The sequence below is a fragment of the Myotis daubentonii genome, chromosome 11, assembly GCF_963259705.1.
Source record: "Myotis daubentonii chromosome 11, mMyoDau2.1, whole genome shotgun sequence".
In the NCBI taxonomy this organism is placed as follows: domain Eukaryota; kingdom Metazoa; phylum Chordata; class Mammalia; order Chiroptera; family Vespertilionidae; genus Myotis; species Myotis daubentonii.
Genome location: NC_081850.1, coordinates 81,358,751 through 81,373,519, shown reverse-complemented (window position 1 = coordinate 81,373,519; position 14,769 = coordinate 81,358,751). Strand labels below are relative to the sequence as shown.

Sequence of the window (14,769 nt, the reverse complement as noted above, 5' to 3'; positions counted from 1 at the left end):
GTGCAGGCGCCTGGTGGGGCATGTCGGCCCAATGTCTTCCGTGCACCCGGGCAGGAGGGAGCCCGGGGTTCGGGGCTGTCAGTCCAGCAGCGGACTTTCCGCAGTTAGACTCCCTGTGATTCCACACGGGCAGGCACCTGGCCATGGACGGTCCCGCAGCTCCGCCACCCCCAGGCGTGCGCTGTGGCAGGACGGCCGGAGGCAGGTGGTGGCCTGGACGCGGCACCTGCCCGCTGCCCTCCTGCGGGGCTGGATTGGGCTTCGACCTGGCAGCTTTGTACATGTTCTAGAAACTGCCGACTCCTAGATGTGTCTGTTTTGGAGGCTGGTCCTAAGTTCTCCCTGCCTGCTGGGTCCCGTGCCACCCTCAGGGCTCCAGGCACCAAGTTCCCTCAGCAGGGACCACCCTCTCCACTCCGTGCCCGGTCCTGCACAGAACCACGCTCCCCTCCCCCCACCCCTCCAGCCCCAGCCATCACAGCCCAGTGCCTGTGCTCCCAGGTGCGCACCCTTCTCTCCCCTCTGCTCCCCGGGGGCAGCCGGCCTCCTGCCTCCGGTCCTGTTCCGCATGAAGCCCCTTCCAGAGGCTGGCCAGTGAACTCCGTCCTCCTAAAGCCTCGCGGCTGGTACGAAGCAAATCACTTCCCACCCAGGATCTTACCAGGGGTGGTGGCCGCCCCAGAGACGAAGTGTGACCTTGGGCCACACTATTTTCAGATTCACATTAAAATCTCCTCCACGGTGTGGGTCAGACCATGCCTAGAAAGAACCGTAAAACTGTACTTATTTCAGTCCCTGTTGCCACACGCTTTGTAAGAGATTTTAGGTAATTGATTTGAGCCTCAGCGGCACGTTCACTTCAGCGGCTTTCAGGGTCGCGTAGCTCCGAGATCCCTGGGATTGGCTGTGCCACCCGACTGCTGCCACGACGTGGCGTTTGCTGCTTTCCCGCCTCTTCTGGAGGCTGATGCTGGTCACGTGGTCACGTGGCCACACGGTGGGCACTGACTTCACCACTCACACCTATAGGGACTAGGGACAGAGCACGCCCTGCGGGGGCTGAGGGACGCAGTCAGCCGCCAGCCCAGAGCACCCCTGCCTTTCCGTACAAGCTCTGGTGAGAACGGCCTGAAGACAGGCTGTGTCTAAGACTCACACTTTGACCAGAAAGTTAAAGACTCAAAATATGCATTTATTTAAAAATATAAATATGGAAAATAAATAGTTGGAAAGACTAGACCGAATGCCCTGGGTTTCCCCACATTCAAAGCCTATGCTTTTTCAAGAGATGGAACCAGACGGGAAGGAATAACGGTCTAAACACCTTGAAATCCAGACATGGTGGTGCCAACCTGAGTGGCAAGGAGGTGCCAGCCAAAGCTTCCAGCAGCAGCTCTGGCTGGCAAGGGCACTGCTGCTACTGACAGGCCTGTGGTGGGGGCGCCGCCGCTGGCTGGAGGGCAGGGCCAGCCCTGAAACATTGGCCACGCCCCCGTCCCGGCCCAGCAGTGGGGACCACGCTCGCTCCCTGGACACCCTGGACGTCGTCTGGCTTCAGCCTGGTGACCAACCTGGTCCCAGCACGTGCCGTGGGGTTGGGGGACCCGGGTCACCCCACCGAGCAGCCTCCTTGGTACCAGGCCAGGTGTGTGCAGAGAAAGGGCCGGAGGATGGAGATGCAGACGCTGGAGAGGCCGTGAGCTGGCCGAGTGAGGCTCTGCTGCTGGCTGGAGAGGCGTGAGTCCCAGGAGATGGTGGTAGGTCTGGTGGGGCATCCTCAGGCCCGAGCTCTGCCTGCGGAGAGGGAAGCTGGGTGTCTGCGGGGAAACGTGGAAGCGAGCAGTGGGGCTGGTCCAGGGATGAGGTGAGGGCCGGCTCCGCTGCAGCCCAGTCCCGTTGGGTTCCTGCCAGGACGGCGGCCTGCCTCTGGCCACGGGTGCTCAGCGTCCCCCAGGCTGCGCAGTCCAGGCAGCACGTCCTCATCCTCGCCAGGGATTCCGGCGGCGGTGCCTGCCCCCGTGGGCAGACCCTCAGGACACGGTGCAGATGGCGCTGGCGTGCTGTGTCTTCAGGGCCTGCTGCCTCTGCATCTCTTTGGAAATCCGCCGTTTAATCCCGATCAGGTACAGCTCGCGGTCAAACTTGCCAGCCGCTAGCGGGATGCTGTGGAGAAAAAGGCGTCAGGAGGGGGGCGGGCCCCGCGGGTGCCCCACCCTCACACTCCAGGGTGGACGCTGAGCCAGGCTGGCGCTGTGAGCCAGGTGGAGATCACTGGGTCTGGCCAGCCCATGGGCGTGGGGGCCGGGCCAGGTCCCGACCCTGTGTTAGTCACTCCAGTGACGGCCGCTCAGGTCCACCCAGGGCAGTGATCTCCGCGTGAGCCCTGGAACCTGGCTCCTGTCTGGGGGCAGGACTCCGAGACCATGGCCTGCGCCAAGGTCCAAAGCTGGCACCCCCATGGCAGGCAAGGCGTCTGTCCCTGCCCCCGCCTCGCCCCGCGCCCCAAGAGTGGACGGGCCTGGACGGTACTGACTTGTCTCTGCCCGGCCTCACTTTCACGCGGAAGAGGCCGTACACGGGGCGGTGGTCGGAGGTCTTGACCCCGGGGCAGGAGGAGTACGTGAGCGGACAGATGTCACCCCGGTGGCGGCTCCGGTACATGACCCGGTCCTGCAGGGACAGCCAGAGGCGGGGTCCCCCCGGTGACATGAGCAGAGTCCCCAGTCAGTCCTGCTGTGGAAGCCCGTCCCGGAGCCCCGCACCCCAAACCCCCTTATCGCCGGGCACCCCGGTGCCAGAAGAGGCAGTTGTGCCACTTCCCCCGCCGCCCGGATGCAACATCCGTGCCCTCAGCCCCGTGGAGAGGACGAGGCAGCCAGGTTCCAACCCGCCCCTGCCTCCGACGGGGCCCCGACAGCCAGTGGTCCAGGGAGGGCCCCACGGCGTGCGCTGAGCCAGGCCCCTGAGAGCGGGGGCCGGGGACCCACCGGGACGCCCCTGGGAGGGCACGCAGCGCAGTCCCCGGCCGGAGCAGAGTCCCAGCCGGGCCCTGTGTGTGCGGCCCCTGGAGGCCCAGCTCGGGGCACTGCCCGCACAGGGGCGACCCCGAGCCCTGGCTCAGGCGCGGCTGCGCTCACCGTGTAAGACGGGGTCCGCTGCTTGGAGGAGGTGTCGTAGGAGTCCCTCCCGACATCAAACTTGTACGACGGCAGGAAGTGGATGTCTGCCTCCTGGAAGCCCTTGAAGATGGACCCTGGGGCGGGCACAGGCCTGGCTCAGACCTGGCGTGGCGCTCCGGCTCGCCCTCTGCAGGCCTCCCCCTCCTAGTCACCACCCCCTCCCCCACCCCGGCCTCCCCCTCCTGGTCACCACCCTCTCCCCCGCTCCGGCCTCCCCCTCCTGGTCACCACCCCCCCCCCCCCCCCCCGCTCCGGCCTTACCCCTCCTGGTCACCACCCCCTCCCCCGCCCCAGCCTACCCCTCCTGGTCACCACCCCCCCCCCCCCCCGCTCCAGCCTTCCCCCTCCTGGTCACCACCCCCTCCTCTGCCCTGGCCTCCCCCTCCTGGTCACCACCCCCTCCCCCGCTCCAGCCTCCCCCTCCTGGTCACCCCCCGCTCCGGCCTTCCCCCTCCTGGTCACCACCCTCTCCCCCGCTCTGGCCTCCCCCTCCTGGTCACCACCCCCTCCCCCACTCTAGCCTCCCCCTCCTGGTCACCACCCCCTCCCCCGCTCCAGCATCACCTCTCTGCATCTCCCGGGCGAGCTGGTCGAGCTGCAGCAGGGCGGGCACGCGGGCTCCCGGGTCCTGCCTCAGGATGGCCTCCACGGACACACGCCCGCCGCTCAGGCGGAAGTTGAAGTCGCCAAACCAGAAGACCCCGTCGAAGCGTGTGGTGACGTCCGCTGGGCACAGGCCAGAAAGCGCATGAGCCCAGCTTTCCCCACGCACGAGCCGCGGTGACGGGATCTGACGGGATCGGTCCCTGTCCCCTGCCCCCATCTGCCTCCATCAACTCCCCAGAGCACAGGGCAGAGGCGCCTGCCGGGCAGGGAGCACCGTGAGCACCGTGGGGCCCGCTCACCTGCGTCCGAGCGGTAGGGGCAGGTGTCCGGCACGTTCTTGGGCAGCGCGAGGCCCTGGATGGTCTTGCTGTAGTCCAGCAGCCTCTCGCTGACCTTCCCGTCTCCGGCTGCAGGGATGGGGGGAGGGGGAGCCCCGAGGGGCAGGGTTGGCTCAGGGCTGGACACGGGTCAGTGAGGGTGGAGACCCCGCAGCTGCAGGGCCCGCAGTGAACCCCCCACAGGAGGGGGCACCGCCAGGGCCTCTCGGTCGGGGCTGCAGGTCAGGGCGGCCGCACAGAGGCCCCCGGCACCCGGCACCCGCCTCCCGGTCGGGCATTCAGTGTCCCCACACGAAGCCTGGGTCGGGCAGGTGACTCACAGGTGAAGTGGGACGTGATGAAGAGGAAGGAGGTGCCGAAGAAGGTGAAGCCGACACCCAGGGCCCCCTTGGTCTTGATCTGGGACACGATGCGTGTGGTCACGGTGGAGCTCTCCACCTCTGTGGGAGGGAGCGGGGCTGACGGCCGCAGCCCGAGGCCGGCGACCCGGAGTGTGTCCCCCATGGGCGAGGGCGGGGCGGGCGCTACCTGAGCAGAACCAGATGAGGTCCCTGCGAATGAGCACCGACAGGTGCAGCGCCCCGTGGGCCGCCGAGTGCAGCATCACGTAGTGCGGGCCCAGCGTCTCCTGCAGGCGCGTCTCCCACTCCCGCCTGGGGGGACAGCGGCGCCCTGGGCAGCGGACCAGGCTCCTGGCTCCACGCCCCAGGGCGCTGGAGGAGGGGCCAGAGGGGCCCCGCGGTCTGGCCTCCTTGTTTTGCAAGAATGGGGGGACATGAGCAGCACAAGGGGTTTGCTGGGCCAGAGACTGGGGCTCCCCGGACATCGCGGAACTGTCACCCCGCTGCCTCTCAAGGCTCCAGGGATGTGGGCCGGGTCCCAGCGCTGCTAAGACTTGAGCAGAGTTCCAGGCCCACCCGGCGGGAGGGAGGCCACGGCACCTGCCGCTGCGAGGAGCCCGCACCTGCTCCCGGGGACCCTTCACAGAGTGAGGGTGCACGGCAGGCAGAGGCCGGGGGGGGGGGGTGCAGCCCCGGGCCCCAGGGCGGCCGGCGACGCCCCTCGGGGGCCTGGGGGCCGAGCTGCTCCCGCTGCACCCACAGCCTCAGAGCAGCCGGCGCTCAGCGGAAGGAAACCCGTTTAGTTCAGGTCTGAGCCCGTGTTAGGAGGCGGCTTGTGTGCTCAGCTTGGTGCTGGGGTCTCAGGCCACCTCAGCAGCGCTGTGCATAGGGACGGGGGGGGGGGGGGGGCGGGACACGGGACCGGGGGACCAGGCTCGGGGGCCTACCTGTCGGAGCAGCCCTCCTGCACCCCGACCACATACAGGTCCTGGGCGTAGTCGGCCTCGGCGGGCAGCAGGAGCTCGTCCAGGTTCGCAGGCAGCTCCTGGGGGAGGCAGCGCCTAGCGAGGGTCCGAGGGGCCGGCTCCCAGGGCTCCTGCTCCGCCCGGGACCGACTCCCCCGCCGGCCTGTCATCGCCAAGGCCCGGTCAGCACCTGCCCCAGGCTGTGCCCCCCGCTACTGCTCAGCTGCGTCTGGCCCTGAGCCTGACCTAAGTGTGTGTCCCCCACGTGCACACCCGGGCCTGAGCCTGACCGAAGTGTGTATCCCCCACGTGCACACCGGGCCTGAGCCTGACCCGAAGTGTGTGCCCCCACGTGCACACCCGGGCCTGAGCCTGACCGAAGTGTGTGTCCCCCACGTGCACACCTGGGCCTGAGCGTGACCCGAAGTGTGTGCCCCCACGTGCACACCGGGCCTGAGCGTGACCCGAAGTGTGTGCCCCCACGTGCACACCCGAGCCTGAGCGTGACCCGAAGTGTGTGCCCCCACGTGCACACCGGGCCTGAGCGTGACCCGAAGTGTGTGCCCCCACGTGCACCCCGGGCCTGAGCCTGACCTAAGTGTGTGTCCCCACGTGCACACCGGGCCTGAGCGTGACCCGAAGTGTGTGCCCCCATGTGCACACCCGGGCCTGAGCGTGACCCGAAGTGTGTGCCCCCACGTGCACACCGGGCCTGAGGGTGACCCGAAGTGTGTGCCCCCACGTGCACACCCGGGCCTGAGCGTGACCCGAAGTGTGTGCCCCCACGTGCACACCCGGGCCTGAGCGTGACCCGAAGTGTGTGCCCCCACGTGCACACCGGGCCTGAGCGTGACCCGAAGTGTGTGCCCCCACGTGCACACCCGGGCCTGAGCGTGACCCGAAGTGTGTGCCCCCACGTGCACACCCGGGCCTGAGCGTGACCCGAAGTGTGTGCCCCCACGTGCACACCGGGCCTGAGCGTGACCCGAAGTGTGTGCCCCCACGTGCACACCGGGCCTGAGCGTGACCCGAAGTGTGTGCCCCCACGTGCACACCGGGCCTGAGCCTGACCTGTGTGTGTGTCCCCACGTGCACACCGGGCCTGAGCGTGACCCGAAGTGTGTGTCCCCCACGTGCACACCGGGCCTGAGCCTGACCTAAGTGTGTGCCCCCACGTGCACACCGGGCCTGAGCGTGACCTAAGTGTGTGTCCCCACGTGCACAACCGGGCCTGAGCCTGACCTAAGTGTGTGTCCCCACGTGCACACCCGGGCCTGAGCGTGACCCGAAGTGTGTGCCCCCACGTGCACACCGGGCCTGGGTGCAGCGGGTCACTCCACCCTGCGGCCGCATGGCCACCTAGATTTAGCCCTGTGAGTCCCGCAGGCCCAGGACGAGAGAGGGACACCCTGTGGACGGGAGGGTGGCGCCCTGAGGACAGCGGGGCTACCAGCTGGGCACCTGCCTCCTCCTCCACGTTCGCCAGGCCCCGTGGAGCGAACAGGAGCGACCCCGAGGCAGACCTGGGGCCCAGGGTGACCTGAGCCAGCGGTTCAGCGTGGGGAGGGAGAGGCCTTCCTCTCCAATGTGCTGTCCGCCTGAAAGCGCTCTAACGAGAGGGGCTGCCCAGTCACGGAAGGGGGGGGGCGGGTGGCCACCGGCAGGAGGTGTCCTGGGTGTGGCTCAGAGGCCAGCAGGAACAGGCAGGAACCCCGGCCGCATCCCGAGACGCGTGGGCGCCCGCTCACCTTCTGGCCCTGCATGTTCCACGTGGCCACGAAGAGGGCCAGGGTGCGGTCGGGGAAGTACCGGGCCAGCTCCTCCGCCCCCATCAGGGCCCCGCTCGCCAGCAGGCTCCCCTCCAGGTAGCTCCTGCAAGGACAGACGGCACTCGGTCCGAGCAGAGGCCCCTCGGGCGCCCCGGGTCAGGGCCAGGCCGGACTGTGCTCCAAACAACCGCCCAGCCCTGGTCAGGACGGGAGCCGAGGAGGCCGGAGCCCGTGTGGGGAGACGCGGGAGACAGGCCTGGGGGACGGGGCGCGGGGTGGAGTGACCCCCAGGCCAGCTCCCAGGAGAAGCTCCGGCTCAGGAGCCCCAGCTGGGGACTCACAGCTCCGGCCTCGGGAGAGCGGAGCCAGAAAGAAGCCCGTGTTGGGGCGTCGTGAGCAGAAGGGTAGCCGTGGGGACGGCATTCAGGTTCTTTTCAGGCCGTAGAAATGCCGACGTGGGTTCAATATTAAAGCCCCGAGCCCGTGGCGCCAGTCCTGCCCCAGGAGCGGGCGCTCAGCACACTGGGTCCCGGACACCGGAGACGCCACGGCCCTGCTGGAACCCAGCAGCAAGCCGGCCGCCTCTGCCCTCCCTCCACCAGCCTGGGCAGGGTCGCCTGGGAGACCCGGTCAGTCTCCACCTTTATGCGCCGGACACATTCCAAGAAGCACTCGGTCCTCTGACCCTAAAATAAAGGCCACAGATGCCGAGCCCCACCCCCCACCCCCCACCCCGGGGGGCCCTACCTGCTGCGGACATCCTTGGCTCGGATGGGCGCTAGGAGGCTGAAGGAGGACTTGGCCGAGCGCAGGGAACAGTCGTCGGAGGCCAGGGGGCTGGGGGGCCGGCCGGGGCCCAGGCTGCTGTGGGCCCGCAACAGCCTGGTCTGCACGCGGAGCTTGTAGTCGGCGTGGTCTGCGTCCACCTTGTGTGCCGTCCGCAGGGAGTCAGAGGCCACGCTCCACTCCATGGCGGGTAGTGGGCGTGAGGGAAGCCCGCCGGCCAGGCGGGGGCTGCTCCCGGCCAAGGCCCTGTCCTGGTGCAGGAGGTCCTGGGAGTTACCCCAGGAGGAGGGGCCCCTGTCGCCGGTGCCCGGAGTCCTGGGGGACGCGGGGATCTCCTGCAAGGAGGTGCTCAGGCCGGGCGGGAGGTAGGGGCGGGCGGGAGGCCCGGGGACCGCGTTGGGGGAGGAGCCCCTGGAGGGGCTGGCCCCATCGCGGGAGGCCAGGTCCTCCTGGCTGTTTGGAAATCTCCGCCTCCTCCAGCCCTTCTCATCCAGGGACAGCGCCCGCTCCAGCCGGGGCCTCATGGGTGGCTTCGGGGCGAAGGGCTTGGCCTTCCCCTGGGGGTCTTCGTGGCTGATTTTTGCTGGAATGTCCAGGGGGACCCCTGGGGACTTCTCGGGGCCGGGACAGTCGGCGGCCGGGGATCCTGGGCCTGGGCCGGGGGCCAGGTCCCTGTCCGTGTCCACCAGGTGCCCCTTGGGCATCCTGCCTTCAGGCTGCAGGGGGTCCGCCTCGGAGCGCCCGGGGCAGGCCGACTTGGAGGGCATAGTCCGGCAGCCCTCACCCACGATGGCGGCCAAGCCGACCCGGAACACTCTCCGGGGCCGCCGGCGGCGCCCAGTGTCAGGGATGCGCGGTCCGAGGTCCTGGGTGCGGCTCGGCGAGGACCCGCAGGGGCTCCCGGTCCGGCGCGGCGCGGCCCGGCAGGCGCGGGGCCGGGGGCGGCATGGCTGGAGCCCGGATCGCGGCCCCCGGGGCCTAAGGGAAAACCGCCGTCACCGCTCGAGGCGGGGCCCGGAGCTCGGCGGCGGGCGGGCGGGTGGAGGCGCTACCTCCTGGGACGGACGCGGCGGCCCGGCGGGGCTGCTCCTCACGGGGCTCGGGGGGCATCGCCCGGGAGAGCGCCCCGGTCCCGGGCCCAGGCCGGGCCACCGCGCGGCCGGGGGGAGGGTCTGCCGGCCCCGGTCCCGCCCCGAGCGCCCGCGACTCCAGCGGCTCCGCCGGCGCCGCCGCCAAAGGCCCCGACTCAGCCGCGACCCCAGCGGCTCCGCGGCAACGACCGCAGCGCAGGGGGCGGGACACGCGCCGCGGCCACTCCGCGCAGGACCCCGCCCGCGGGCCACCTCGCGCCCCGAGGTCGCCGCACCCCGGACCCTTGAGCCGCCCTGGGGACCCTGAGCTCCGAATCCGCCCAGAACCCCCGCCCGGTCACCAGCCCCCCACCTCTCCCCGGGGTCACCCGGCGCCCAGGACCCCGCGTCCCTACCTCCCGCCGCCGCCCGCTGCCAGCCCCACGGCCTCGGCAGCCGCTCGCCGCAACCCGCGGGCAGAGCGCCCCGAACAGGCGCCTGCAGCGCCCCTGGCGGCCGGAGGACCGCCCCACGCGCAGCTTCCCTCCCTCCCTCCCTCCCGGCCGGAGGGGGTTGGGGGTTGGGGGGGCCCTGCTCCCCTTCGCAGGCCGCCACGCTCCCCTGGTGGCGGACGGGGTCTGAGAACCTACCCACCGCCCAGAGCGGCCCCTGAGGCCCAAGCCTGGAACAGGCCCGCGGGCCGCAGCCGGGGGGAGGCGCCCCTGCAACATGGCCCTGCAGGCACCTAACAGCAGCCGAAAGGCCACCGGTCTGGGGCTCACTGACTCCAATCTCCAATCAGCTAAGCAAGCAGGTGCGCGCGCCGAGCGCAAAATACTTTATTGAACAATTTGCATTTAGGAAAAATAGCCCCTCCGGGGAAGCTTCTGGAATCGAGTCACTAAGAGAACAAGGGCTGGAGAAGCCGGGGGCAGCAGGTCTCAGGCCCCAGGAACCCCACCCCTGGACAGGGACAGCGGGACCCTAGCGAGGCCGGGCCTTTCCCAGCGAGAGAACATGGGTCCCATCACACCCGTGGGTGCCCCGACGGTCACGTGACCCGGAAAGCGGGAGGACCTGCGCCCAGGCCACATTCCCATGACCCTCCGCTGAGATTTAAAACACCAGGCAGAACTACAGAATGAGTTCCTAGTGGTTTTATAAATATCTCCACCTGTCCTCAGCCCTTCAGGCTTAACAAGGTGAACGGTTCTGCGAACCGGCGTGAAGGTGGAGCTGGAGGGAGTCCGGTGGGAGGTCAGCCCCGCCGGGCTCGGTGTGGGGGAACCAGGGCAGAGATCAGCTTCAGGAGGTTCTGCAAGAAGGTATTTAAGCCACTTTCGTCAAGATGTCGCCAGCAGTGCCAGCCAGGTGAGGGCACGTCGCTGGATGGCGCAGAGCTGGCAGCCACAGCGGCTCTGCCGGAGCCCAGCCAGGCTGCTCGCTGAGCCCCACAGGTGAGCCCAGGCACGGCTTCCACACCGGCTGATGGGCGAGGACCAGTCCCACGGAACCCAGGCTGTGCCGCGGCCCTTCCTCCCTCGCGGGCGGACAAAGCCAGGCCCCTGGCGGCAGGAACCCTCGTGGTCCTGCTGGGCCGCAGACACGCTTTGCTGCGGGAGGAGCGCACCACGCTGACCGCGGCGTCTCCGCCTGAGGCTCGGCTGCCAGGCTGCCGCCGCCTTCCCTCCGAGGCTGGTGAACACACCCGCCAGCGACTGCTGTCGGGGCTGCGGACGCCGGGGCGGGAGCTGGCCCAGTGGCCGCAGAGCAGGCGTCGGGGCGCTCAGTCAGGCCTGCTCTTCCCTCCAGCGTCTTAGAGGAACTGGGGACGAACCTGGCAGCCACTCGCCATCCTGAGTCCCTGCAGCTCAGCTCCCCAGCAGCAAAGGGCGTCCGTCCGGCTGCGCTCAGCACGACACTCCTACGTGACTACAGGCTTATCCTGAGCTCATTCTTAGGTAGAAGGGGAGCCGAAGTCTCTCCTGTCCTCGGATCTGGGCGCTGCGGGGCACCTGGCAGCTCTTCCTCACAAGGTGCGAGCACGTGGCTCTACGCGTGTCCCTCGGGCACAGGAGGGGGCCGGGCGGTCAGCCGAGTGTCGGTGGAGCGCAATCTCAGGCCCCAGTGCTGACGGAGCAGGGCCCTCTACCTCAGCACTGGGTACTTCCTCTGGCCAATCCTCCCAGGCCTGGCGCTTCCCGAGGTGGCCGAGGCCTGAAACGACATGGACAGCACTGACTCTGCCCGCCCCCGAGGTGGGTGCCCCTCGAGAGGGCTCAGGGTGCTGTGACGTGGGCCTGGGTGACAGGCCAGCACACCCGACGCCCTAAGGGCAGGTTGCTCTGCCCTGTTTTTGCAGCCACGACCACGGGCCGCGTCAGGGTCAGGTCCTGGGGTCCCTTTAAAGGTGCAGCCGTTTGTTAGGGGCTCAGAGGGAGCCAATCCCAAGGGCTGAGCATCTGAGGAGAAGGACAGGCACCGACTTGCTCCCTCGCAAACCAGGCTGACGTGCAGGCTGAGGGCTCCTGTGGAGGGTGAGCTGCAAGATCGAGGTCTGGGAGGGAGAGCCACCACCCCATCCTGAAGTGGAAAACAGATGGGTCCCAGGCGGGAACAGGCCTTGGCCCTGGAAGGGGGAGGGGAACAGAGGCCAAGAAAGGGCCTCCTGGGCAGCTGCCCAGCGCAGAGGGCAGCAGGGTGGCTCTGAGTAAGGAGGCTGGGCACACCGGGCGGCGGGCACACCAGGCGGTGAGGCAGGGTGTGCCCCAGGGCGCTGGTGAGGTTTCCATTCCCAATGCCCAGAGCTCTGCAGATGCCTGTCCCCCAGCTCCCCTGACCCGACAACCAGTCTGTGCTGCAGAGGCAAGAGCCGGGGAGGGAGGGGAGTGGGAGGAGCAGTCAGAAACACCCTTCCTCTCTGAAATCAATAAATATATATATATTTTTAAAAAAGAACACCCTGACGGAAGGACATGGCCACCAGGTGGCGCAGCACGGCCGGCGCTGCCAGGGAACCGCCGTGGGCACAGCAGCAGGAGCAGGAGCGGCAGGACCCGAGGCCGGGTGGAACCGGCGCTGGGCCTCCCACTCTCTCCCAGGAGACCGCGCAGCTTACCTGTGCGAACTGCGCAGGGTTGTAGAACGTCACGGATGCCCCGGGGGGCGCCTCTGCCGGGGGGTGGTCACTGGGAGCCTGAGAACCAGAGAGCGCAGCTCAACAGAGGATGTCACAGCCACAAGCACAGACACTACTCTGGGTGAGCCGCAAAGCAGCATGCAGAGCTCGCGACCGGGTGACCAGGCGCGTGCGGCGTTAGTGCGGTGAGCAGCCAGCAGGCACGGCAGTGACTGCCATTAGTGTCCAGCGCGGAACCAGGGCGGTGACACGCAAACTAAGGCCACGTGACGCCTTCTGACCAGTCACGGGCAAGCCTGGCTCCGCGCGACACGGAAGATGCAGCATTCCTTTCCTTCCCTTCCCAGCGCGGCCACAGGACACCTGTCGTGCTGCACTCGCCCGGCTGAGCGTGAACCTGCTTGTGCTTGAGCAGAAGAGGAATTCTTCCTTTCAGATGAGCACTGACCCTGGCGGCTACTGACCTGCTCACAGAGCGAGGCCACGCCCACACCACAAGGCCACGCCCACACCACAAGGCCACTGATTTGGAAAAAGCCAATTCAGGGAGTGCAGTTACAATCCCCCACCCCTGGCACGTTGGGGTCCACTCAATGGTCAGTGCATCTACACGTGGACACTCGCCGAGACGCTGGAAGAAAGGAACCCTGCATCCCAGTCATGTGGCGGCTGGGTGACACCTGGGTGACGTTAGTGAGCCACCAGCACCGCGCCCTGAAGGAACACGGAGGTGACCCAGGAGAGCCGTGTCCAGTGAGAACCGCCCGCCACGGGTACCTGGGGGAAGTGCTGGCTCACTTCACGGGACAGTGAGCTCACTGAGCTACAGCGCGAAAGCTGCAAAACAGCGAGAGCAGACAGTCAAACGCGCCGCGCTCCAAGCCGGGGAGCAAGCCCAGAGCTTTACAAGCCACGAGAGCTCCAGCGGAAGAGGCGGGGGAGCCTCGCAGGCCGTTTTAACGCCCAGGTCTGGTTAAGACGCATTAGAGGGGGGTCTGTCCGGGTCTCGGCCCGAGCCGCCGACCGCCGCACCCAAAGGAATGCAGCAATCGGCGTGCCAGGCTGCGGGCAGAGCTTGGGTTGTGACCTCAGACCCCTCCCAGGGACTCTGCTCACAACAGTGCGATTGCACTTAGGATACAGCAACTCTTCAAGTTGTGAAAGCGTTTCAACTGCCTGTTCTGCCCATTAACACTTATTTTCACAGGAAGAGACTCTGGGGCGCCCTTACCTCTCCCCCCTGGGGACTGTCCACTGGGCAGGGGGCCAGTTCAGAAGCAGGGAGCGAGTTTGCCGGGCTCACAACCTGCCGGGAAGGACACGAAATGCAGCAACTACCAAGGTCAGTGAGCGAGCCTCCCGCAGGGGCGGGTGACATGGCGCCTTCCTTGGGTCCAGGCTACAGACTGCCCTGCTCCATGGAGGGCTCCTCCGAGAAGTGAAGCAAAGAACCCACTGTGGTGCACCGGACATCACCGTCCCGCGTCCCACTGTGTGCCTGTGACCTGGTGTGATTTGTATCCCATTTCTGAGAAGGAAACCGAGCCTGGAAAAGTGACTCCCACATCTCACACACTGACTCGCGGGGACCAGGGCTGAACCGGCTGATCCGACTTCAGAGCCCACACTCTGAACCGCTCTCCTTCCCATCAAGTCCTCCACAGGAAACACCTTTCCTGCCGGGACCTCAATGAGACACCAGCACGTCCCACGCGTGGTGACAGTGTGAGCCCCCACTGGACGGTCGCCCGCGCACAGGAGCGGTGTCCCGGGGACGCCCAGACGATCAAGAGCTGCTCCCGGCCGGGGAGGAGGCAACCCCCCACGGGGCCTGTTCTGTCCCACTGCGCCCGCTCACCTGGGGTTCCGAGGAAGGTTCTGGAAGGGCTGGACCCCCAGCTAGCGCCTGCCCTTCCCTGCCAGACCCTTCTGCAGGTGGGGCTCCCTCTGCGTCTGTGCAGGAAACAGCAGGGAGGGGCTGACACATCCCAGCAGCTGGCCGTGTCCACCTACCCGCACGCATGTACTCGCGGAGGGAGGGCACGCGAGGAGGGAGGGGATGAGGCCCTCTGCACCCTGCGGCACTCCTCTCCGGGGAGAGGAAGGCCAGCGGCTCCCGGGGGGTCAGGGCAGGCGCGGGCTACCGCAGACGTGCCGCCGCACTGCCTACCTGGGTTTGGTCCGAACAGCTGCGCCGGGATCGGGAGCGGGGCAAGTGGAGCAAAGAGGTCCGCGGGAGCCAGCGCCGGCTCGGTGCGCTGGGGCCCGCCCGGGTTGAGGATGTCCACGTAGCGCGCTCGGCTCCCGGCTACGGTGGGAGGCGGCAGTCAGCGGTGTGCCACCGTCCGCTCCCACTGCCTCCTCCCCGCAGGGAGGCCTCCTCCCCACGGCAGAGGAGGAGCCGCAGGAACCTCTCCCGTCCCACCAGCGGCTGCGGGACGGCCCCCGTGGCGCGCCTCTGCTGGCACCTGCCCCGGGGCGGGGCCCCCCTCCACCCTGCTCTGCACCCCTCGCCCACAGGGGGTGGCGGGCACTCCCTGCAGTCCCACTCAGGACCCAGTCCCCGGCACGGCTGC

General features: G+C 68.1%; 2 protein-coding genes and 1 long non-coding RNA gene across 12 annotated transcripts in view; all 3 read right to left on the bottom strand.

Annotated features, from left to right (window-relative positions):
• Positions 1-1,171: 1,171 nt before the first annotated feature.
• INPP5E (inositol polyphosphate-5-phosphatase E) lies at positions 1,172-9,526 on the bottom strand. 2 transcript variants are annotated; one of them, XM_059658517.1, is made up of 11 exons: positions 9,471-9,526; positions 7,946-8,962; positions 7,178-7,301; positions 5,412-5,509; positions 4,652-4,776; positions 4,444-4,563; positions 4,085-4,192; positions 3,744-3,905; positions 3,138-3,253; positions 2,534-2,670; positions 1,172-2,163 (listed from the first exon to the last, which is right to left on the bottom strand). In XM_059658517.1, exons 2-11 carry the CDS (start codon positions 8,749-8,751, stop codon positions 2,031-2,033), a joined length of 1,929 nt encoding a protein of 642 aa, XP_059514500.1. In that variant the 5' UTR covers positions 8,752-8,962; positions 9,471-9,526; the 3' UTR covers positions 1,172-2,030. The 2 variants fall into 2 exon arrangements, with proteins under 2 accessions (XP_059514500.1, XP_059514499.1); XM_059658516.1 differs by having other exon boundaries at positions 9,428-9,502.
• Positions 5,519-7,138, bottom strand: LOC132212577 (uncharacterized). Its single transcript, XR_009447767.1, has 3 exons — positions 6,742-7,138; positions 6,543-6,581; positions 5,519-5,675 (listed from the first exon to the last, which is right to left on the bottom strand). It is a non-coding gene; the product is annotated as an uncharacterized LOC132212577 (long non-coding RNA).
• Positions 9,527-10,198: 672 nt separating the features above from the next.
• SEC16A (SEC16 homolog A, endoplasmic reticulum export factor) overlaps positions 10,199-14,769 on the bottom strand; it is a 29,300-nt gene continuing 24,729 nt past the window's right edge. For 5 of the 9 annotated variants that reach the window (XM_059658508.1, XM_059658509.1, XM_059658510.1 and 2 more), the window contains 6 exons: positions 14,364-14,501; positions 14,052-14,146; positions 13,425-13,499; positions 12,971-13,030; positions 12,173-12,250; positions 10,199-11,271 (listed from right to left, as the gene is read on the bottom strand). In XM_059658508.1, coding sequence (XP_059514491.1) covers positions 11,203-11,271; positions 12,173-12,250; positions 12,971-13,030; positions 13,425-13,499; positions 14,052-14,146; positions 14,364-14,501 — 515 coding nt within the window. In that variant the 3' untranslated portion in view covers positions 10,199-11,202. The remainder of the gene's footprint in view (positions 11,272-12,172; positions 12,251-12,970; positions 13,031-13,424; positions 13,500-14,051; positions 14,147-14,363; positions 14,502-14,769) is intronic. The other 4 variants (XM_059658511.1, XM_059658512.1, XM_059658513.1 and 1 more) reach the window with 4 other exon arrangements.

Coding starts and splice junctions, on each gene's coding strand:
- INPP5E (XM_059658517.1), bottom strand. CDS start 8,751: ATGCCCTCCAAGTCGGCCTGCCCCGGGCGCTCCGAGGCGGACCCCCTG. Junction 5,510..7,177: donor GGAACATGCAGGGCCAGAAG/GTGAGCGGGCGC, acceptor TGCCTCCCCCAG/GAGCTGCCTGCGAACCTGGA. Junction 4,193..4,443: donor CATCACGTCCCACTTCACCT/GTGAGTCACCTG, acceptor CCATCCCTGCAG/CCGGAGACGGGAAGGTCAGC.